Source organism: Vombatus ursinus, unplaced genomic scaffold, assembly GCF_900497805.2.
Source record: "Vombatus ursinus unplaced genomic scaffold, bare-nosed wombat genome assembly UNPS02015255.1, whole genome shotgun sequence".
Lineage (NCBI taxonomy): Eukaryota > Metazoa > Chordata > Mammalia > Diprotodontia > Vombatidae > Vombatus > Vombatus ursinus.
The window spans coordinates 22,572,883-22,596,508 of record NW_020955033.1 but is presented as its reverse complement, the minus strand read 5'-3'; the positions used below and the strand labels follow the sequence as shown (position 1 = coordinate 22,596,508).

Genomic DNA, 23,626 nt, shown 5'->3' with positions numbered 1-23,626 from the left:
TCTGTTTCAGATATTAGGAAAGATGTTTTTGTACCAACTTTTCTTACTACATTATCTAATAAATAATCCTGTCTGAAAGCTAATTAACTTTGGCTGGATAGTAATCCATAAGGAGCACAATTGATGGGTCCTCATGATTCACAGAATCATAGAAATTACCCCAATCCTTCAGCCCACAATCAATCTACGAAATAATAATAAGCGTTCCTATTATTCAAGGGCATTCTATGAATTTGGTGTTTTAGAAGTTCAGTAAGAATAAGTGTTAAGTATTATTATGTTTTCTACCAGGTAACCACCAAATTAAATAAACTGTTCTATGTATTTTGTTGCTCAGTTTTTTCAGTCATGTCCAATCCTTCATGGCCCCATTTGGGGTTTTCTCAGCAAAGACACTGGAGTGGTTTGTCATTTCCTTCTCTAGCTCATTTTCCAGATGAGGAAACTGAGGCAAACAGGGTTAAGTGATTTGCCCAGGGTCACACAGCTGGTAAGTGTCTGAGGCCATATTTAAACCAACATTAAAAACACAGACACGTTTGTATAAACATATATACTTATTCTCAAATATGTATACAGGTACATACCTATATACACATCTATATATATATACATATATACACATATCCACCCACATACACACACTTCACTTTATGTTAAATTCTATTTCCTTACTTGATCCTGCTGTGGCAAGAAAAATAATAGCGGGAGTTAGTTAAATTCTTTCATCTGGATAGCATAATCATGTGTGATACATTAACAGACTTCCCATTAAAAAGCCAGGGTGATTTAAAACTCTAAAATGCATCATCTTAATAATTCTGTTTTATTTTAATGGCAAATATGAAAACTCAAAGGATTAAACTAGAAAGCAGCTTCCCTCAATGGGCAGTAACTAAAAAGAACTTTTGTTTCAAAAATAGTTCCAAATCTAAAACAAAATCTATTTAAAATTATCAAATAAAAATAATTATTTACTTTAAAATTAACTGAATTGTTTGGCAATTACTGCAAGAGTCGTACCTACAACATATGGCTTTGATTATACATGAAACTGCAAAGATTTTGCCCCAACAAAATGAATGCACCTAGGATAAGAAGGGAAGTATTTAATGGGGAAAAAATATTTTCATCAAATTTATCTGATAAGGGTTTGGTATCCAAGATGTATAATAATTAACAATCACATATATTATCAAAAGTCATTCCTCAATAAAAAAGTGGTCAAAGGATATAAACAAACAGTACTTAAAAGAAGAATTCAGAATTATTAATAATCACATGAAAGAATGTTCTAATCACTAAAAACAAGAGAAATGCAATTCAAAGCAACTCTAAGGTTTCACCTCACACCCTGAAAATTGGCAAGGATGACAAAAAATGGGAATAGTTGATGTTGGAAGGGCTGTGGGAAAAAAAGACACACTGATGCATTATGGGTAGAGCTGTGAATCAGTACCATTATTCTGAAAAGTTATTTGGAATTATGCAAATAAAGAGACTAAAATATTTGTACCTTTTTACCCAGAGATTCCATTATTAGACTTACACCTCAAGGAGGCCATTGATAAGAAGAAAGTTCCTATATATAAATCAAAATATTTATAGCAGCACTTTTAGTGATAGCAAAGAACTGGAAACAAAGCAGATATCCATCATCTGGGGAAGCTAAACAAATTGTGGTACATAAAAGTAATAGAATATTACTCTGTTGTAAGAAATGATGAATGTGATGAATAAGCGTAGAAAAACTTATATGAGCTAATACAGAGTGAAGCAAACAGCAAAAAAAAAATATACACACACATAATGACAACAACGTAGATGAAAAGAATCACAAAATAATCAAAAGTGAAAGTTGCAAAATTATAAAGAACAAACATGTCTTGAAAGGACAGATATGAGAAGACTTGTCCATCCACTTCTTCGCAGATGTGGAGATCCACAAGTGCTGCATATTGCACATATTTTCAAACTTTCTCAATGTATCAATCAGAAATGCTGATTTTTTTTTCCCTCTTCCTCTTTTAAAATTTATCTTTTAAAGAAATACTATGTTATACAGGATGGTTCTCAGGAAGGAGTAAGGATTCTGGAGGGAACTATGGTGATATTATAAGAATATATCAATAAAAACTTATTTTAAAAATGTAATGAATTCCTCCTGCACCTCCTCCCCCCCCCCCCCTTTTTTTTTTTTTACCTTTAGCCATGTCGCACGCCTTAATCATTTGGAAAAAGTTGGAAATCTCTCTATCTAGTCTCTGTTGGCATTCTTGTGCTTTCTGGAAATAAAATCCAGGACAATAAAATGAAAACATGTTTATAGAAAAGTTTTATTTACTCTTCTTAATTATTTATCAATTCATTAATTCATTTATCAATTTATCAATTAATTATCTTTCATGGCTCTAAATTAATTAACACTAATAAAATGTACACAATACAAACTTCTATGTACAAAAATTATATCTACCTTGAGACAGACAGACTGACAGATGTACAAGATGTGTAATACAAACTTCGATATACAGAAATCATAACTAACTTGAGCTAGCTAACTAGAGGCATATACACAGATACAACCACATGAAACCTACAGCTATCTGTCTCTTTCAAGGTAGATAGAATTTCTGTACATAGAAGCTTGCAGTTTTACAAATACATGTTTCTATGTATATATCTATATATCTCTATCTATTTATCTCCTTAAACTCTGTTAAAAGTAGTTTCACACATATTTAAGATGCATTAAAGATGGAATTCTTAATTTGTTTTATAAACAGTTTTGGCATAAGTTATTACCATTAATAAGAAATGACACTTTAAAAATATATTTAAAGTGCTGTGTTTTTTGTAGCCTACAGATGGTACTAACATTTGGAAACCATAAGTTGATTTTACTTCAGCATCCTATGTACGTACAACTCCCACCTAACTAGTCAAATGAGGATATTATCCAAGCAAGACAAAGCTTGAGAAAAAGAGAAAAAAGTCAATTTTAGAAAGAAATCTTCATTTTACTTGGGAACTCTGCACATCAAGATGCTTAAAAGCAACATAAAAACAGAATTCTATTTTCTTGGATTATATATTGGTGACTCTCACGTCCTCTCTTTTGCAAATTTAAAGGTTTCAAATGAGAATTCAAATGAATTATAAACCTTTTTTATTCTTTTGTCACTTTAATGTTACCTCTACTCAAAGGATCCCTATAATGTGAAAGGAAGAATAAATGAGCAAAATTATATAAATTCTACAAATTCTCTTTGTGGTAGAAAAGAAATTGGCATATTACTACTGAATCATTTATTAACTATTAAATGATTCTTAGTAGAGCTATATCATTACACATCCTCCCTACTGTGTACCCCTACCCCTGTCTCACCATTTCCATCAACCAACATCCTGCTGCCCCCAAACTGGCTCCACTCTTGCCCAGTGTTTCAAGGTGACATAGATAAGCACCTTCTCTCCTATGTCATCTCGTGCATTTTTAAGCACTAATGAAGTAAGTTTAGCCTAACTGATGCAGAATTATTCATGCTGCAGCATTAGTTCCAATACGATTCTCTTCTTTAAAAAAAAGCTCGACTGTAGTGTTCTTTACACTTCCAGGTAAGTACTAGCATATAAAAATATTGATTACAGGAGTTGAGAAAGGGGGGATACTTTTTAATTAAAGGCAAAAACAGAAAAAAATAGAATATTTGCTACTTTTTGAGACATGAAGATAAGGGACAAAAAGGGAAAAGGTCAGTCTGGGGGCAGTGAAAACATGCACTGGAACCAAATGCATCATTTTTAATTCATTAATAGAAAACAACCTCTATTGGTATGTACGTATTTAACCTCTGTGCCCATGTGATTCTTGTGCCCAGTGTTATTCTTCTCTCATTTCCTCTCCATGATGAAAGCAAAAGCCACACTTAGAAGTATACCCTGTCCTCACTTACAGACCATGTATGTGTAATAAGTGTGGACATGCCTGAGGTTCTGCCTCAGTCTTGGAAGGTATATCCTTAAAGACAAGAAGCGATACAGTCTAATCATCTTTACATAGTGGGAGTGATAGATATCTTTGCTCCGTTTATCCATCTGATGTGTACTGAAAAAGGTTCCTTGATCAATAATTCAATAGTTTTAAAAGGTACCTAAAGGGATCAGCTGGAAAAGATTCCAGCTACACGTACAATTTTAATTGAATGCAATATGTATATCTTTGCCCCTGATATCATTTCTACTATATTAAGTAGCTTAGAGAAAGAACAGAAAGAAGATATTATGACAGTACACACACAAAGCACATTCTCCAACTTGCTAGGATTTTCACCAAATGACAATCATATATCAGGAAACCTTAAAATTTGTTTACACAGGTAAAAAATTAGATGTTTGGGACCACTAAGGCTCCCCTTTAATTTGTAGTGTCATTTATTTCTTCTTAGACATTACTTTAACATTATAATTTAAGTCTTACATAATATTCCAATATTGTTAACCACCTAATGTTGAGTTTCTTTAAGGGTCAGCAAGCTCCTCAAATCTATCACTAGAAATCCCACAAAAAATCTCCACTTCTCAGCATCGTGAAAAGACAATGAGTCTTCACAGTGCCTGAACCTTCCTCTGTCTTTTTTTCCTTTTTAATTTCTAAAATTAAAATGTTCAATATGATATTATGGCAAAAGCCATAAACTCTGCCTTTCCTTTTGCCCTTAAGGCCCACCTAGAGGTACAAGCCAGAGTGCTGGTCTCAAATAGCACAGGATTTAATTGAGGAGTTTAAAGTAGGGAAAGAGTTTAATCTGACAGAGGTTTCTTTTGGAAAGGGACTCATTGAGGCCAAGACAATCACCAAAAGCAAAGTTACCTTCACAATTAGGATATTTTCTTCATTTTCAGGGAAGTTAATTCTTTCCCCAAACTTTCCAACGTTATTTAGAACATTTTTTTTCTGTCTGTATTATTTACCTTTTAGACAAAAGATAGAGGGATCCATATTTCTACATAGATTTCTTATATCCCTTAACACCTAATACAATATTTTGCATTCTTGATATTTGGTGATAACAGTTCAGCCTTGGGGGTAGGGTGGAGAAACAAGTCTCGTTCTGGGTTACTCTTCAGTCCAAAAGATCAATGGAAGCCACAAATCAGTTCTACGATTAATTTGGAGGTCTAGAAGTACATTTTAGAGTGATCCTGAGGGTCTGAGGATACCCTGAGAATCCACAGGGAAGACCCATACCACCATATATGCCCTAGAACTCACCTGGCCTCTCAGATACTTTCTGCATCAAGCATGGCTTGAGACTAGATTGGACTTTCCAGTTCTCCTCAGCAGACTTCCTAGATCAGCCTCAGACTGGGCCAGTTTTAGACTGGTCTCTAGAGGAAAGGGGCCAAGGGACTTAATTCATTAAAGCTTTCACCTACAGGCATTCAAAGTTTTGTTGGCTATACATCTACAATCCCTGATGGTAGTAAAAATCTTATAAAACAATTTTGGTTTTAAGTAACTTAAAAACTAAAAGCTATCCCCTGGACCTGAAGACAACATAAAATGGATTAGCTGACTAGTATTTAAGATTTTGGTTAAATCCAATGAACTGACAGCCTGCAAGACATAATGAAAGAAGAAACTTAGAGTCTTCAAGATCCATTCTGCCTGGAAAGTTAGTAAGCCATTTAGTTATGTCCAGTTTCCATTACAAGATGTCTAAATCCTAGTGAAACATTTGGTATGCTGGATTGGTTTTTTTATGTTTTATTGCTTGCTTTACAAGATAATTAGTATAAAAATATTTTACATATTGTAAACTGGCTACTGAATTGAAATATTTATTTAATATTCTACTTTGAAGCTTAAGTGTGATTTTAGTCATACAAATTTAGGGATATTCCTGATAAACAAAAGTTTGTTGAATTTTTTTTAATGCTGTGATGCTTTATAATAGAGTAACAGTGACACTGGTATCTCAAAAGTTATACCAAAAGAACATAACGTTTGGTAAGTTCTACTAAGCTACAAATGCTTTGAGTACTGGTTTGGCAATGAACACAATGCCTGTAGTCTGAAGACCAGAATAACTACGTTGAGAGGCTCGTCACTACAATGTTCATCAGGTGATAAATTATTTTTGCCATTGCAACTCATGAAATTCTACTAAAGTGAGAAAGGGTAGCGAACCTGCACAGGTAAAATCAGCAACCCCACACTAATGAAATTATGGATTATTTTAAGTGCTGATATATGAAATAATATGCTTTAAAAGACAGCATGACTTCAAATATTGTGTTATGAAGATTATATACAGAGTCTCCATTTGGTCAATAAGTTATAGAACAAAAGAACTACAACTAAAAGCAGTTCTTAATAATAATAAGTAAAACTGTTACCAGATCGTGAAATAATTCAAGTTCTTTTAATTTTCAAAAAACCAAACAAACAAAAAAAAACTTGCCAGCCTGATGGCCAAGCAGTCAAAATGCTTTTTCCATTTGGAAACATTGGTCCTTAAATCAAGGATAGGTAGGAGTATGGTACACTTAAATTCAATAAGGTTGCTTACTCATATACATTCTCTCATTACTTGCTTAATATGTAAAATAATAATTAAACATTGTGACTAAGCTTCTATTGTTTGTCAAGAGATTTAATTATCTTTCTTCAGTTCTATTTATTCTACCCTCTACTCTTTTCTGTACCACATGCATGAGAGGAAAGGTAGCATCAAGGCAAAAAAAGCCTGCAAAAAAGCACCTATTTCACTTGAATTAAACATTATGACACTACCCCACCACATCAATCACTAAAACAAGGGAAGGCATTGATGTCACATCAGATGAGGACCTTACAAATTAGATACTGACACACTATCTTACCTCTAAGCAGTGTAGTTAAAGATTACAAGTGGTTTTAAATGAAACTACCAATCAGGTTATACATCACTATAGTTGCATTATTTAAACACTAAAATATGCAGTGAAGTCATAAAGGGCAGGAAGGTATACAGTAGTCAGGCTCCTCCTGGTGGCAGAAGTCTTTAGCTAGAATGATAATCAGTCTCTAGCAATACACAACCAAATCAGTCCATTGGGTATATGAATATTTAGATATATTTCATGACCAGACTTGTGATTTCATTGATGTAGGAAACTCCCAGTGAGGAAACTTCCTCCACCAATGCAGACTGGTAACTATTCTGCCACTTTTTAATCTTAGGGGTTAAATGACTTGCCTTGGGACACAAAGAGAATGAGAAGCAAGCCTCAAACTTAGGTCTTCCTAACATCAAAACCATCTTTCTGGCCCTTACACCATTCTACCTATCATATAAACTTCTACCAAAGCACTCTGAGAGTGGATATTACTATAATAGATTCATCAAGAAGGAAAAGGAAAAAATCATTTCTACTTTTATATAAAAGTCATTTTGGAAAATCTCAACTATTTTGATGTTCTTAAAGTTAGAATTAGCTGAGAATGTAAGGTTATCTTCTTATACTTACCTGTAGAGATTCCCTCATATCTACTGTAGAAACAGCATCATCTTCCTCTTCATCATCACTTAACTGATCCTGAGAACAATAGTGAGTACTATATGCAGAATGTTCTTCTATTGCTTCTAGCCAGTTCTGAAGTGAATTAGATACGGAAAAACATTTTCACACACAAAACAGATAATACAACAATGTCACTATCTTGGAAACACAGAAAAAGTTACATGTGAAAAATTAATACTAATGCTTCAAAAAAGAAGCAACTTGTAATAAGTCATTTGTCCTTGACATGAATAGATAGGAATTCCTCTAAATACATTTAGAAGGAAAAAAAATCTATTTCCTAAATTAACATTTCCACTAATATTATCATTTATAAATGCAACTAGAGATTGAATGGTGGGCTTAAAAAAAGTTGTAGTTAATTATAGGATTCTGAACACTACAAATAACATCTTATATGACGACACCAGACAGGATTTTAATTATCTATAATTAAAATTGTAAGCACAGCAAATTAAAGACTCTCAATTTGGCGAACTGTTTGCCTAGCACCCTAACTTTTGTGATTTTGAAATTACTATTTTCATTAGGCAATGAGAATACCAAGTCTAACGACCTAGGTCTTGATTACATTTTATTTTCTTTCAACATAATTCATCAAATTTTATAATTTTTTAAATGCTTCTAAGAAATACGTGCACATGAACTTGGTAGTTTGGAGCATTTTATTTCTCAATGACACAGCCAAATTTGGCACTGCTAGACTTAGGACAAATCACTTAATTCTCTTCCATCCTAATTTCCGATGTACAAAAACAAGGATCTGGCTATCTTGCTTTGTAGGAATACAAATATTGCAGTGAAGTGGATAAAAACTGAATTTCTGTGAAGGCCATGCATACTATTCCTATTGATTACTTCGACAAAACTAGAGATATGTTCCCATAGAAACAATCCCCTAAAGAATGTTAACTTTTAGTTATAAGTTAAGAATATGTTCCAATGGTGCACCAGCCCCATAATAAAGTCATGTAGTACCATTGATTCAAAGTGAGAAGGGACTTTAGAGGTATTCTGTGGTATATAACGTAAGGTACTTACATGCCTGCTGCAAATGTAAAATCCTCACATGGTTCATATTTCTTGTACTCTGCATAATTTTCATTACTTTCAAACCTCTGGGATCTCTAATTCCATCATTCAGGTCATCCCTAACAAACCAAAAGTCCTCTGATGCTCTGGGATGCCCTGACTCCCAAAACTCTACTCACCATTTCCTTTTTTCTAGATTTTCACACTATTTAATAGAGTTAGGCAGCAATAATCACACTTAAACAATAAGTACCAATATCTTATGTGTTTTGTTCTAGCTTAAAAATTCAGTTAAGTTGAAGACTATAAAATAAATTAGTTACCTACTTTAATGAATTCTAAATTATACATATTTGGTTTACTTAGAACAAAGGATTGATCTAACAGGCAAGACACAAGAAGAAGAAAATTTTTAGCATTTTAAAATAGGGAAATCATTGAAACAGAAAATTCCTAGTTTTATTAAACAGAAATGCTCATAACAGCTGAAAAACACTCTGTAATTATGCAAAGGCCATAAACAAGACTTCTCAAACTATACCTAAACTGATCAATTGGCATTATTCTAAGATGTAAGGTAAGCAAGATATGAAAATATAAATTATTTAAACATTTACAAATTCTGAATATTTTCACATATATTTTAAATTATAAGAAAAAAGTAGTTGGGTATTTTACCTCTCTTGACTGTTGAAGGCTATTCTTAGGAACTCTGAAACTGTGCATACTATCATCAAAGCATTTAACAAAGAAAAGGCAGCTATCAGTGGGTTTTACCTGAGAGAAAAAGAAAAACAATAAGTTGATCAATTTTCAAATATACAAAACAAAACAAAAAACCCACATCTCTAACAATATTTCACTATAAAATTCTGAAAGTATGAAATATTTTATTAATACCTAGCTATAAGATTTTTTTACATACTGACTGAAAAAAAAAAGGACCTGAAGTTAAAAGGGAAAATTTAGCTAATTTTGAGAGAAACAGGTCAAAACTGAAAAAAATCAGACATGCTTCATACCATTAAAACATCATAAATTATTATTCACTGTGATTAAGTACACTTGTTATAATTTATGTAGATGGAAAATGATGTGGGGACAGAGCCAAGATGGCAAAATAAAGCAGAAACTTGTTTGAATTCTTCTAAATTCACCTCCAAGTAACTATAAAATAATGCCTCAAAATGAATTCTGAAGGTGGCAGAACCAACAAAAGGATGGGGGTGAAACAATTTTCCATTCAAAGACAATTTAGAAGGCTGGAAGGAAAGGTCTCTTTCAGTCAGCCAACAAGAGGTTGCAGTCCAGTGCAGGCAGTGTCTGGGCAAACCAGCAGCAAACCACCCAAAGGAAGCCAGTTGCAAGACCCCAAACCAGCAGGTCAGCTGGGAGGCCCTGTACCCCTGGCCTCTGCCCCCAGCACAAGCAGCTTGGGACAGTGCCTGTCTATCCCAGCAGCACAGCCCAATTTTAAGAGTCATGAAACAGGTTAGAAAAATGAGCAAAAAACAAAAACGAAAATGAAAAGAACCTGACCATAGAAAATGACCATAGTGACAGGGAAGATCAAAACATAAACTCAGAAGAAGACAACAATGTCAAAATGCCTACATGCAAAGCTTCAAAGAAAAATGTGAATTGGTCTCACTCCCTGTGAGGGACTGTCTGATGTTGGCTACTGCCAGGTGGGCGTTGTGGCAAGATTGGGGTAGAATCTGGGTATTTGGAAGTCGAGGCAGGGGCTGTGGTAGGCGGAGTTGTGGTGAACTGGGATGGGCTGGATACGGAGAAGCCCTGAGGCAGTGGGCAGTGCTATGTGAGACAAGCTGGGTGCAAGGAAGTAGCTGGAGCATGTGCTCCTGAGGCAAGGGGCGGTGCCACGTGGGAGTGGGACGGCAGAGGACGAGTTCCCTTTGCTTAGTCCCCTCCCTATATGCAACGTCAACCCCAGACGCCTCCTTCCTGTGACCTTCCTGACTTCCTGGGTCCCTTTGTGTAGCACTGACCCCAGACGCCTCCTCCTGGTATCTGGGCCTGACTTCCTAGGTCACGTACTCTTTGTCTATGAACTAATCCCAGATGCCTCCTTCCTGTATCCGGTCCTAGCCTCCTGCGTCACTCCCTCTCCCTTGGTGCGCTAAACTCAGACAGCCCCTTCTGGTATCTGACCCTACAATCATTGACTAGTAGGCGGGCTGAGGAGGAGGGGCTAAGTAGGTACTGAGGAACGGTCGTGGTCGGGAGTGCTCTCTCTTTGCTCCTGCTCTGTTGCTCTGGCCTTCCTGCTTGGCCTTGCTGTCTTTTCTCTTGCTTATTTTCCCATTCCCTGTTTCCAGTGTCCTCTGTCTCACTCCCTGATTCTGTCTCACTCCTTGATTCTTCCTCACTACTGATTTCCGCTTCTTTCACTCTTTTATATACTTCTTTCCCTTGCACCTCCCGATCCTGGACCTTAACAAACATTTGTCCCATCTTTCTTCCTTCACCCTATCGGCTACGGGTCTCGTCTCTCTTCCCGCAACCAGACCAGCTGATCCACGGGGTCTCTGGCCTATTTCCTCCGCCCCACGTTGGGCGCCACTTGTACCGGCCGCGCCAACCTTGTGCCAGCCACGCCGAACACTCTCCTCCTATAAGGAGCAGGCTGCCAGAGTCATACTTACCAGTCTTCGGTGCCTACCCGGATATACACACAAAGAGACGACCCATCAGGAGGCTGCCAACACCCGAGCTTTATTCAGAGGCCATCACAGCAAGCCATCACAGCAAGGCCAAGCAGGAAGGCCAGAGCAACAGAGCAGGAGCAAAGAGGGAGCACTCCCGACCACGACCGTTCCTCAGTACCTACTTAGCCCCTCCTCCTCAGCCCGCCTACTAGTCAATGATTGTAGGGTCAGATACCGGAAGGGGCTGTCTGAGTTTAGCGCACCAAGGGAGAGGGAGTGACGCAGGAGGCTAGGACCGGATACAGGAAGGAGGCGTCTGGGATTAGTTCATAGACAAAGAGTACGTGACCTAGGAAGTCAGGCCCAGATACCGGGAGGAGGCGCCTGGGGTCAGTGCTACACAAAAGGACCCAGGAAGTCAGGAAGGTCACAGGAAGGAGGCGTCTGGGGTTGACGTTGCATGTAGGGAGGGGACTAAGCAAAGGGAACTCGTCCTCTGCCGTCCCACTCCCACGTGGCACTGCCTCTTGCCTCAGGAGCACATGCTCCAGCTACTTCCTTGCACCCAGCTTGTCTCACATAGCACTGCCCACTGCCTCAGGGCTTCTCCGTATCCAGCCCATCCCAGTTCATCACAACTCCGCCTACCACAGCCCCTGCCTCGACTTCCAAATACCCAGATTCTACCCCAATCTTGCCACAACGCCCACCTGGCAGTAGCCAACATCAGACAGTCCCTCACAACTCCCCCAAAAAAAAGAACTTGAAAGAACTCAAAAAAGGATTTTTAAAATCAACTAAGAGAGATAGAAGAAAAATTAGGAAAAGAAATGAAAGTAAGGCAAAAGAATCATAAAAAAAGAGTCAACAGCTTGGTAAAGGAAGCACAAAAAATGGAAAAAGATGTACAAAAATCCACTGAAGAAAACAACTTCTTAAAAAGTAGAATTGGCTAAATGGAAACGGAAGAACAAAAGCTCCTTGAAGAAAATAATTCCTTAAAAATTAGAATTGGGCAAGTGAAAGCTAATGACTCCATGAGACATTAAGAGACAATAAAACAAAATCAAAAGAATGAAGAAATAGAAGAAAATGTGAAATATCTCATTGGAAAAACCACTGACCTAGAAAATAGATCCAGTAGAGATAATTTAAGAATTACTGGTACCTAAAAGCCATGATCAAAAAAGAGCCTAGACATCATATTTCAAGAAATTATCAAGGAAATGAGACCTTTATCAGACAAACTTACTGAAAAAAATTTCCAGTTGTTTCCTTTTTAATCTTAGCTTTATTAAATTTGTTTTTTGCAAAAACTTTTAACTTTAATGTAATTAGAATTATTCATTATATCTCCTGTGACTCACTCTATTCTATCTTGGATCATGAACTTTTCTTCTATCTATAGATCTAAGAGGTAATTTTTTTTCCTACATTTCTCAAATTTCTTTATGATGTGACCTTTTATATCTATGTCAAATACCCATTTGGAGATCTTTTTGTGTAAGTAGTAAGGTAATGGTCTAAATTTAATTTATTCCATAGTGCTATCCAATGTCCCCAGCAGTTTTTGTCACATAGTAAGTCCTTGTCCCAGTAGCTGAGATCTTTCTGTTTATTGAATACTAGGCTATAATATATATGTAACCCATCCCCAATTCAATAAACTCCTTGGCTCCCTCTTTCCTATTGATCTTCAAGATTAAACATAAAACCTTCTGTATGGTTTTTTAAAACCTTTCTCAGTCTGGTCCTTTTCTAACTAGTCTTCTTACACTTTGCTTCCTTCTGTGATCCAGCTACCCTGATGGACTTACTGTTCCTTACATATTACACTCCCAAGTGTCAACTCTGTGCTTTGCACTGGCTTCCCATATGCATGGAATTATCTCCCTCCTCAATTCTCATTCCTAGCTTCCCTGGCTTCCTTCAAGGTTCAGGTTAAATTATACCTTCTATAGGAGGCCTTTCATGGTTCCAGTCCTTTTCTCCAGCCCTCCCCCCCACTCAGTCTCCATTTCTCTCAGATTAGTTTCCATTTATACTTCATGTATCTTATATGTACAGTTACTTGTATGTTGTCATCTGTTTTAGAATGTGAGCTCCTTGAGACCAGGTACCATGTTTTTGCCACAGGGCCAAGACTATGTCACACACAGCGGTCCCCATCCATCTCCTCCTCAATAATCTTAAATTGTGCCCTGTTGCCTTCAGGATCAAAAACAAAATCCTCTCTTTGGCATTCAAAGCCCTTCATAACCTAGCCCCCTCCTTCCTTTTCAGTCTTACTACACCTTACTCCCTGCCAAGTACTCTATGATTCACTGACACTGTCCTCCTGGCTGTTTCATGAACTAGACACACCATATGTCAGTCAGTCAGCAAACATTCATTAAGTGCCCTAAAATGTGCGAAATTGCCAATTACTAGAGACCAAATTGCCAACATTTGCTAGATTATAGAGAAAGCAGGGGAGTTCCAGAAAAACATCTTCTGCTTCCTTGACCACATTAAAGCTTTTGACTGTGTGGATCACAATAAAAAGTTGCAAATCCTCAAAGAGATGCAAGTACCAGATTATCTTATTTGTCTCCTGAGGTGGGCCAAAAACAAACACTTAGAACCAAAGATGCAACAACCGATTGGTTTAAGACAGGAAAAGGAGTATAATGAGGCTGTATATTGTCACCTTATTTATTTAGCTTATACGCAGAGTACATCATGTGAAATGCCAAGCTGAATGAATCAAAAGCCAGAATTAAGTTGCTGGAAGAAATATCAACAATTTCAGAAATACGTATGATACCACTCTGATGGCAGAAAGTAAAGAAGAATTAAGAAGCCTCTTGATGAGAGTGAAAGAGGAAAGTGTAAAAGCTGACTTGAAGTTTAACATCCAAAAACTAATATCTTGGCAACCCATGAAATTAAAAGACATTTGATTCTTGGAAGGAAAGCTATGACAAATCTGGACAGCATACTAAAAAGCAGAGATATCACCTTGCCAACTAAGATCCATATAGTCAAAACTACATTTTTTCTAGTAATAATATATGATGGCTATAAAGTTGGACTCTAAGGAAAGTTGAGCACTGCAGAAGTGATGATTTTGAATTGTGATGCTAGAGAAGATTTTTGAAAATCTCTTGGACATCAAGGAAGTCAAATCAGTCAATACTGGAAGAAATTAATTCAAACTACTCAATGGAAAGTCAAATAATAAAGCTGAAGCTTAACTACTTTAACCACATAATGAGAAGATGGAACCCACTGGAAAAGGCCCTGATGTTGGGAAAGACTGTATGCAAAAAGAATAGGGGGTAGCAGAGAGTAAAACAGACAGATAGTGTCGTGGAAGCAATGAACATGAGCTCAGACAGACTTCAGGAGATGGTGGAAGACAGAAGGGCCCGGCATGCTATGGTCCATGAATTCATAAAGAATGGGACATGACTGAATAACTGAACAACAACAACAACAATAACAACAACAACAAATTGCCAGGTACTGTGCTACACAACTTACAAATATCATCTCATTTGATAACTAAGGTTCATCCATTCTCCAACTGATAAATGGTCAAAAGATATGAGCAGGCAGTCCTCAAAGGAAGAAATACAAGCTATCTTTACTTAGTCAGTCAGTTAATAAGCACTTATGAAGCACCTACTATGCATCACGCACTGTGCTATGTGAAAGGGTTATAAAAAGAATCAAAAGACACTCTTAGACTTCCACGAACAAGCCATTCCATCTCTTAGCTTGTTTTATTTATTGTCTCTCTAATCAGGTTGTAAACTCCTTAAGGGTAGGAACTGACTTTTGACTCTTTTTGTATCCCCAGGGCTTAGCACAGTGTCTGGCACAAAGCAGATGCTTAATAGTTTACTGACTGACTTTCACTGGAGAGTAGAATGGTGCATATACTGACAGATGTGGTTAATGTGTTTGTTGGTTAGGGTTAATTATTTTTTTTCATCAATACAAAAGAAGTCTCACTGTGGAAGACAATGGTAGAGGGGTATATCCAGAAATGACCGATGTAAATGCAAAAGTTATAAATTTTTAAAATTCAATTTAATTTTAAAAACGAAGTTAAACTACATTTACAATATTCCCTTGACCACCAGTTTGGTTACTGTCAAAAACAGGGAATAAGGTTAGTTTGGAACTACTCATTCTTGCTGAAGCCTTGCTGGCTCTTCATGATCACTGCTTCTTTTTATAGATGTTCCCTAAATATGTAATATATTTAATAATTCTGTTCTAGAATTTACTGCAAAGAAAAGTCAAATTTACTGGCTTATAATTTGCAAATTCTATTCTCTTCCCTTCTATTGAAAATCGGGTCAGCATTTTCCCTTATCTATACTCTTATGCTAGCTCTCCTTGTTTTGCTTTTTTTTGTTTTGAGACTGGGTCTTCCCATGTCACCCAGGCTAGAAGTACCACAGACACACCAATGATGATTAGCAATTGGAACATTCTAAAATGCTCCAATTCAGACCTGGCCAGTTTGCCCTTCTTGAGGCAGCCTGTTGATTCCCTGTTTCTAGAGGTTCATTATATTTGTTCCACACTTAGTTCTTACAGTATACCAGGATGTAGTACGTGTGGATGTGATGACCTGAATCTATCAAAGGTACCTACATGCTTTCTTACTATCTATACTGGGGATCTACTTCTTAATGGGCATTTTTGTTTTGTCTCTTCTAATCCCAAACTTTCTAACATAGCTATCCCAAAGCAGAATGGGATGCCTTAATACGTGCTGGATTCCCCTTCCTTGGAGACTCCTTCAAGAGGTAGATGGCCACTTGTCAGGTATGTTACAGCAGAGATTCCTTTCAAGTATGATTGGACTAGATAACTACTCAGGTCCATTCCAAATTTCATATTCCATGATAGTGTGTCCTCATTGACAGAATAATAATAACTGCTATTACTATTATGAGGCACTCTTATCTGTTATCAGTTTTCATCACCCCAACAACCTCAAGTAATAGTTCTATCTTGTTTCTCCTCCTTTCCCTGAAGACACTGAAAAATCCCTTTCCTGTCTTTAACTTTCCCACCAGCTGGAACTCACGCTAAGTTCTGTATTCATCCGACTTTACCTAACTCTTCCTTCAATCTTCTGTATGTATTTTTTTGGGGAGGGAGGGAAAATATTTACTTCCAGGCTTTTGTGCAGAATATGTAGCCAGCTGCTCTCTCTTTCCCCACAAGCCTTATTCTGTTGCCCCCATCTCTTCCTACAATTCTTATTTTCTTCTTCCCTACAGCAAAGGGAATGAGAAAACTGGGGGAAAGGGTGGAAGGTGGGCAACAACAAACACTTAAGACTTAGAACAATGGCATGGAGGGAACAGACACCTGTTTCTAAAGGGGAGAGATGATATAGGGAGTCAAGTAGCAAGGACACACCAAAGGATGGTTATCTATCTTCTACCTTACCAGGGAACCTCAAAGCTCCCTGATTTTAAGGGATGGTAGCTGTATTTGATAGAGGCTTCACAACATGAAAGCAAACCCCCCATAATGGGGACATCTTCACCCTGTAAAGCTAGTCTGTGTACCATGTGCTGGGCGTCACTATTGAAAAACACCTCTTCACCTATGACGGCAACCACAGACAGGATGAGTCTTTCCAAGTTTCCCTGTAGGGCCTGCTTCTCAACATTCTTCCTCAGCATCTGGCTCAGAGTCAAAGAGACGGTTCAGATCAGCCAGAAGTATCAGCTCATTTTCCTGAGAAGATACCAACCACATACACAGAAGCAGAAGTCAATGCTGCTTTTGGGCAATATAGTCAGTCCTTCCAAGAAGGCAATTGCATTGACAGTCCAGTGGGTCTTGTTGGAAATGTTCTTCTCAAATGCCTTCTGATCTTAGACACTGGGCTAGATGTCATCAAAGTACTTAGCAAAAAGAGTTTATCTCCATCATTGTCCAGAATTAGGATAACTTAGACTGTATACAGAGAAGGTTCTAGGATCAACACTTCCATATTGCCCTGCAGCTGGTTTGCATATATCTTTAAGATTTTAACTTGGTTGATAAAGAGTTCTCTGTGCATCCACACTGGTCTCTTCAGATAACTTCAATTTGCCTCCTCCTTGGAATTGTTTCTTTTTAAAAATAATCTTCAGAACTTCCTTTTTTAATAATTAATTTATTTTTAGTTTTCAGTATTCACTTCCACAAGATTTTGAGTTTAAAATTTTTCCCTTCTTCCTCCTTCCACCTCCCCAAAATAGCATGCAATCTGATACAGGTTCTACTTATACATTCATATTAAGCATATTTTCACATTAGTCATGATGTAAAAAATAATTAGAACTAATGGGAGGAACAACGAGAAAGAAACAAAACAACAAAAGAAAAGGAGAGCAAATAGTATGCTTCCATCTGCATTCAGACTCGATAGTTCTTTCTCTGGATGTGGATAGCATTTTTCATCCTGAGTTTTGGAGTTGTTTCAGATCCTTGCATTGCTGAAAAGAGCTAAATCTATCAAAGTCAGTCACTGCACAATGTGGTTGTTACTATGCACAAAGTTCTCTTGGTTCTGCTCATTTTACTTATCAATTCATATAAATCTTTCCAGGTTTTTCTGAAGTACGCCTGCTCATCATTTCTTATAGCACAATAGTATTCCACTACATTCACATACCACATCTTGTTCAGCCATTCCCCAATTGATGGGCAACTCCTCAATTTCTAATTCTTGGCTACCACAAAAAAAGCTGCTATAAATATTTTTGTACATGTGGGTCCTTTTCCCGTTTTTATGATCTCTTTTTTATGATCCATCTAGAAGTGGTATTGCTAGGTCAAAAGGTATGCACAATTTTATAGCCCTTTGGGCATGGTTCCAAATTGCTCTCCAGAATGGTTGGATCAGTTCACAACTCCACCAACAATGCATTAGTGTTCCAATTTTCCCACATCTTCTCCAACATTTATCAGAACTTCTTTCTTGAAAGTTTTCTATCCCTCCTGGGCTGCCTCCTCCCATAAAATTTTACTCCATGGGATCTTACTTAGCCTTTTTCTGAGCCATCTGAAATCTGTTCTCCCACAATCTAGGGTGCATGTGAGATTAAGTCCCTTCTCTATCAGAAAATCTAAGTATTAATAGTGGTCACTTTTCCCCAAAGTTCTCATAATTTCAACCCTAGCAAGAAGTTCTTAGAATAGAACAAGCAGTGCTACATAACAGAATCTTCCCTTATGTATTTTTCCATTTTTAAATGAAATTTCCATTAAAATAAGTAAAATTTTATTAGCTACTCTGCCTTTGACAAAGAGAGAAAGCTCCAGTAGACACCTTGGATTACTAAATTGGCCCGTCACTGCGATCTCTAATGTTTCAAAGCAAGGTTTGTAATCTACTTCATGAATTCCTCATCCATTTGCTCTCTCTGTTCAAATGGGGCACATTCCCATGACAAAATCATTTCTATTTTTTCTTCCTTTGAAGCTAAAATGCTCTCTACCACACCTTTCTTCTCTATGGTTCCTGGTTTTCCCCAAAAAAGTATCTCTTAAATAGACTGGAGAAGGAAATGGCATACCATTCCAGTATCTTTGTCAAAAAAAAAACCCCAAATGGGGTCATGAATGAGTCGGACACAACTGAAAAGACTGAACAACAACTTTAATAAAGTTAATCAACCCTACCTTCTGCTTATCTTGGTTTTGGGTTTTTGTTTTTTTAAAGTATACTCAGCAAGAGCTAAATTCTAGTCACGAGTGTTATCCCACCCACATTAAGTGATACCTATATGAAGTCAAATTTGGCTTTTTTTGTTAGGACCTTAAATTCATCATACTAGCTGCCCAAACTTTGTGTGTCTGCATACAACTGTATGAGGCCACAACTTTTATTATTATCTCCTTTCTTGGATTTTGTCACCTATACATTTCTGGCTATTAAATGGCTATTCTTCCTTATTCATTTGATTTATTCCCTGTGGTATCTCCTGTAGAAGGATATACACATAGCTAGTTTTCTCTCTCCTTCAACCTTTTTAATTTAAAGCCCATGTGATTTTAGTTTAAAGTCCTGTCTTAGGATAGCAAGCATCCCCTCCTCTAAATAATTATATACAGTTTTTCACCACTTCATTTCACCCATCTGCATATCTAATGGACTAGATCTCTCCCTTCTCATCCTCCCTCTCTCTACACTTTGAGCTGAGTAGAATTCTTCAGTTGCCACATGTTCTCTAATACAATAAAATCAGTAACTTGCCCTTCTTGTTTATCACTTCAGCTAACAAGGCCATAAGTCTTCCTAACCCAAAGAAATAAAATGGTCCATTTTTCAACATTTTTCTTTCTGACATTTCCAGGAATAGACTGTGGGGCATGTGCAAACATTTTATTTATTGTATTGTGCTATATAATATCATCTGCTGCCTCTTCTTTAACTCTAAGCTATGACTTCTAATTTATCATTTTATTTTCTATTTGCTTTTAAGTTTAAGTTAGTGTTCTGAATGGCAGAGGTTGTCAGAAATTTCAACTACTAGATAAATAAAAGGATAAAAATACTGTGAATTACAGAACACCAATTATATCTATGTTTAATTACAAACAGAAAAATATTTCTAATAAAAATATAATTTTTTATTATTTGTAGTCCTGTTCCCATTTCCTAGCTCAGCACATAATTTATATTGAAAAATCCAAAGTCTGCTCTCCACCCCTATATTTTCAAATCTCCAGAATAGTAAATTCCACAAATATTATTTTTTAAAATGATAAACATAGTATCTGTTTTCACATTAGCATTGATATTTCATGGAATGCCAAGTTTTGCTGAGCTGCTTACACAAATTATTTCTAACATTCATTTTCAAGCGTTGGTTATTTTTCAAAAGGTCAAAAGGTCAAATTCTCTTCCTACCGTACAAATAGCTTGAGTCAAATGTTTGCATCCTTGGCGGTGAACATTACTTACTGCATCGGGTCTTCCAGAAGGAAAAAAAAAATAAAAAGAAACATTTTAAATCTATGTAATAGATTTGAAAATTTGAAAATTTAGAAAAGATACATAATACTTACTGTTTCCTATACCATGAAAGAACTCCATGTTCTAATACTACCCAGCACAATCTCCAACCAAAAAATCTTGAACTCTGAGGAGAAAATGAACCATTTAACAAGCTGGCATATGATTTAAGTCCAAATATATGAGTTTTCAAAATTATTACTGCAATTGTCTTTTTAGAATGAACTTTTTAGCTAAATGGTATTTTAAGATATTAATCAGGGATCAAATACAATCTTAGGTATTAAATAAAGTAAAAAAACAAATGTTCTTGTTCTTTGCATAGTGAAATGGTTATCTGCTGATGATTAGGTTCAAAATTTTAAAAAAATTAAAGAATAAAACCAAAACAAGAGTCATATTAGTCAGACCAATGATCAATATAAACACGTATTCTTTCTCTGAGCTTAGTTACAAAGGGAGATTTAATGGGATAGCACAAAAGCAATTAATGATGATGACTTCAAAAATCCCTAATGAACTTAATTCATAGAAAAAAACTTAACATATATCCAGAAGGAGTATATATGTATATGAGTACATGTTTATTTAGAGAAGAAAAAACTACAAAAATGGCTTGAACCATAAGATTTGTTACAAATAGGCTGTAAATTATTCCAGGACAAATTAATCATCTTCTTCATATCATAAAAAGGTCTCAGCTCTTAGCATCATGGAAATATTTTAGAGCAAGCAAACAACACGTTATAGACAAGATTCCTGCATTAAATAGTAAGTCAGTTTAGATGACTCCTAGAGACACTTCCAACTTTATGATTATATGTTGTTTTTAACAAAAATTCACTAGCTGAAGCTTACAAGTCACATCTTATCTGCTTTAAGATTTCTGATAAGCAAAAAAAAAAAAAAAACCCAAGAGACCTACCTTCCAGAGGGGACCCTCGTATCGTTTCAATACTTTGTAGACAACCTATTTAAAATATTTCCTTATTAAAATGACATTTTACAACATTACACTTTTTCTTTCTAAAATAATCATGTTTGCAAACATTTTTATACACTCTTACATACCTTATTACCACCAAGTGCATGTTTCATTTCTAGACCTTGGGCTAGATCAAGGGGTCTTTGATCTATATAAAAGCAATGAGAAAAAAATACATCCAGAGTATAAGGGTATAAGGAGTCTAATGTTCCAATTATGACATATAACTAGCATTTCTGTTTTACCACCTTTTCTTTTCTATTCCATCATAATTACCTACATGAATTTCTCATCGCATATCACATCTTTTGTTCTGTCCTACAAAGCATCCTTTTCAATGGCCATCAAACAATCTGTGACAAGACTTGAGATAACCCCAGGCGTCTTGGAATTCTAGGATGGAAATGAATCTCAAGAAAATTTCATCTAACCAGTTTCATGCTTAGGAAAGTTTTTAGAAATAAAAATAAACTTATTATTTCATTAAGTAGCAGATGGTAAAAGTGTTCCAGAAGTTGAGGCTCACCTTGGCCTCTTGGCCCAAAAATCAAGGTTGAAAGCTTACACTGGAGCAAAAAAACTAGCACCACTATGCTATATTTTTGTACATGCTCAGAAAATTATGCTTCCTCATCAAATGAATGTTAAAACATGACATCTATGAGGTTATTTGTTGGTAGGTATAGGAATGAGACCTGTGACTTCACTGGTCTAGAAGGAACTCTCAGGTGAGGAAATTCCCCCCCTACTAATCTAGAGATGACTAGAGCTGTGAGAAATTCAATGATCTGTCAAAGGTCACAGTCAGTCTGTGTCAGAGGTGGGACTTATGGATGGCTTTCTATCCACTGTACTATGCTATCTCTCTATTTATCATAAAGAACAAGCTTCTGGATAGCCAATAAAAGTCAGCATGCTGTTATGAAAGGACTAAATACACAAAACAAAAAAGAAGTTTCCTTCAAAGCTTTTACAATCTAGCTGGTAAAATATATGGATGAAAGAACATGGCAAAATTTAGCTCAGTTATGTAATTTGTCCATGATTTTCACCAAACAAACCCATTTCCCAAAGGTAATGTTAACTCTTATCATGGACTTCCTAGGATAGTTGTGCATCAATATTTAATCAAAGCAGCAATTAGATACTGCTAAAGGATTATCTGTTATAATTAGAAGTAATCTCTATGAGGCAACGTGGAATAGCTAATGGATAGAGAGTCAAGCTTAAAACTAAGAAGAACTACGCTTAATCCCTACCTCAGACACAGACTGGCTGTGAGAGGCCAGGCAAGCCAGGTTTCCTTTCATGGTGGGCTCTGAGCAACTCTCTAGGATACCACGTTATAGAGAGCTTGCTGACCTGCACTGACTGAGAAAGTTTCCTCACCTGAGAGTTCCCAAGATTACTGAAATCATAGGTCTAGTAGGGGTGGGGAACCTGAGGCCTTGAAGCCACATGCAGCCTTTCAGGTCCTTAGGTGTGGCCTTTTGACTGAGTCCAAGTTTAACAGAACAAATACTTTTATTAAAGGGATTTGTTCTGTAAAGACAAGACTAGTCTCTATCTCTATCCATAATTAATTTGTAAATAAAACTAATTTTTTCAGGTATGTGAATGTTTTTCACTTTGAAGATTAAATGATGGACTATCCCATCCAATAATTTAATGAAAGCTCTTTGGTAAAAATTAATAATGACACATAAAATTTTATTGCATTTATAAATTATGGGATAATAAATACCTAAATTCACTATTGCTTACCATTTTTGTTTCTCAGATTAGGGTCAGCACCACTTTTTAGAAGTTTTAAGGCACAATGCTTGTGGGCACGATAGGCTGCACAGTGCAGAGGCGTATTTCCCATTTGGTCAGAACAATTAACATTAGGAGGATTTGGTTTGTTGAGCTGAAAATGACAGGAATGCTTCAAATAACTACATGTTAATTAATCAATTAAGTTCTACACATTCATTCATAACTAAAATCTCATTAATGGAATAACAGCGGTTGTTTCAAAATGGATACATTTATAGATTTGAAAGCTCATCAGATATCTTCTGATTAACAGTTAATTTCACCAATATTCATTCTTTTTTTCTGAATTCCCCATTTCTGATAACAAAATATTACAATACATGTTATAGATATATATTGAAATATAACATACATTTTGTCATTTTGAAAGGTTTCATGCAAAGATAAAAAATAACAGGCCCCAACCTAGAGGAATTTACATTCTATTAAGGGGAATAAGACATGTACAGAAAGTGATATAATATAGGGTACAGCCAGATGGATGCAGAGATTTTAAAAATTACGAAAAGACAATAGTTTAGGCTGGTGAAA

General features: G+C 36.2%; 1 protein-coding gene across 3 annotated transcripts in view; it reads right to left on the bottom strand.

The window, feature by feature from the left end:
• LOC114031829 (oxysterol-binding protein-related protein 1) overlaps positions 1-23,626 on the bottom strand; it is a 305,142-nt gene that overhangs the window by 202,775 nt on the left and 78,741 nt on the right. For 2 of the 3 annotated variants that reach the window (XM_027846969.1, XM_027846970.1), the window contains exons 7-14: positions 23,042-23,186; positions 21,364-21,425; positions 21,218-21,262; positions 20,346-20,419; positions 20,188-20,251; positions 9,280-9,378; positions 7,516-7,641; positions 2,204-2,285 (exon numbers count right to left, since the gene is read on the bottom strand). In XM_027846969.1, the coding sequence (XP_027702770.1) occupies positions 2,204-2,285; positions 7,516-7,641; positions 9,280-9,378; positions 20,188-20,251; positions 20,346-20,419; positions 21,218-21,262; positions 21,364-21,425; positions 23,042-23,186 (697 nt within the window). Of the gene's footprint in view, positions 1-2,203; positions 2,286-5,275; positions 5,366-7,515; positions 7,642-9,279; positions 9,379-20,187; positions 20,252-20,345; positions 20,420-21,217; positions 21,263-21,363; positions 21,426-23,041; positions 23,187-23,626 lie in introns of those variants that run through there. The other variant, XM_027846971.1, reaches the window with a different exon arrangement.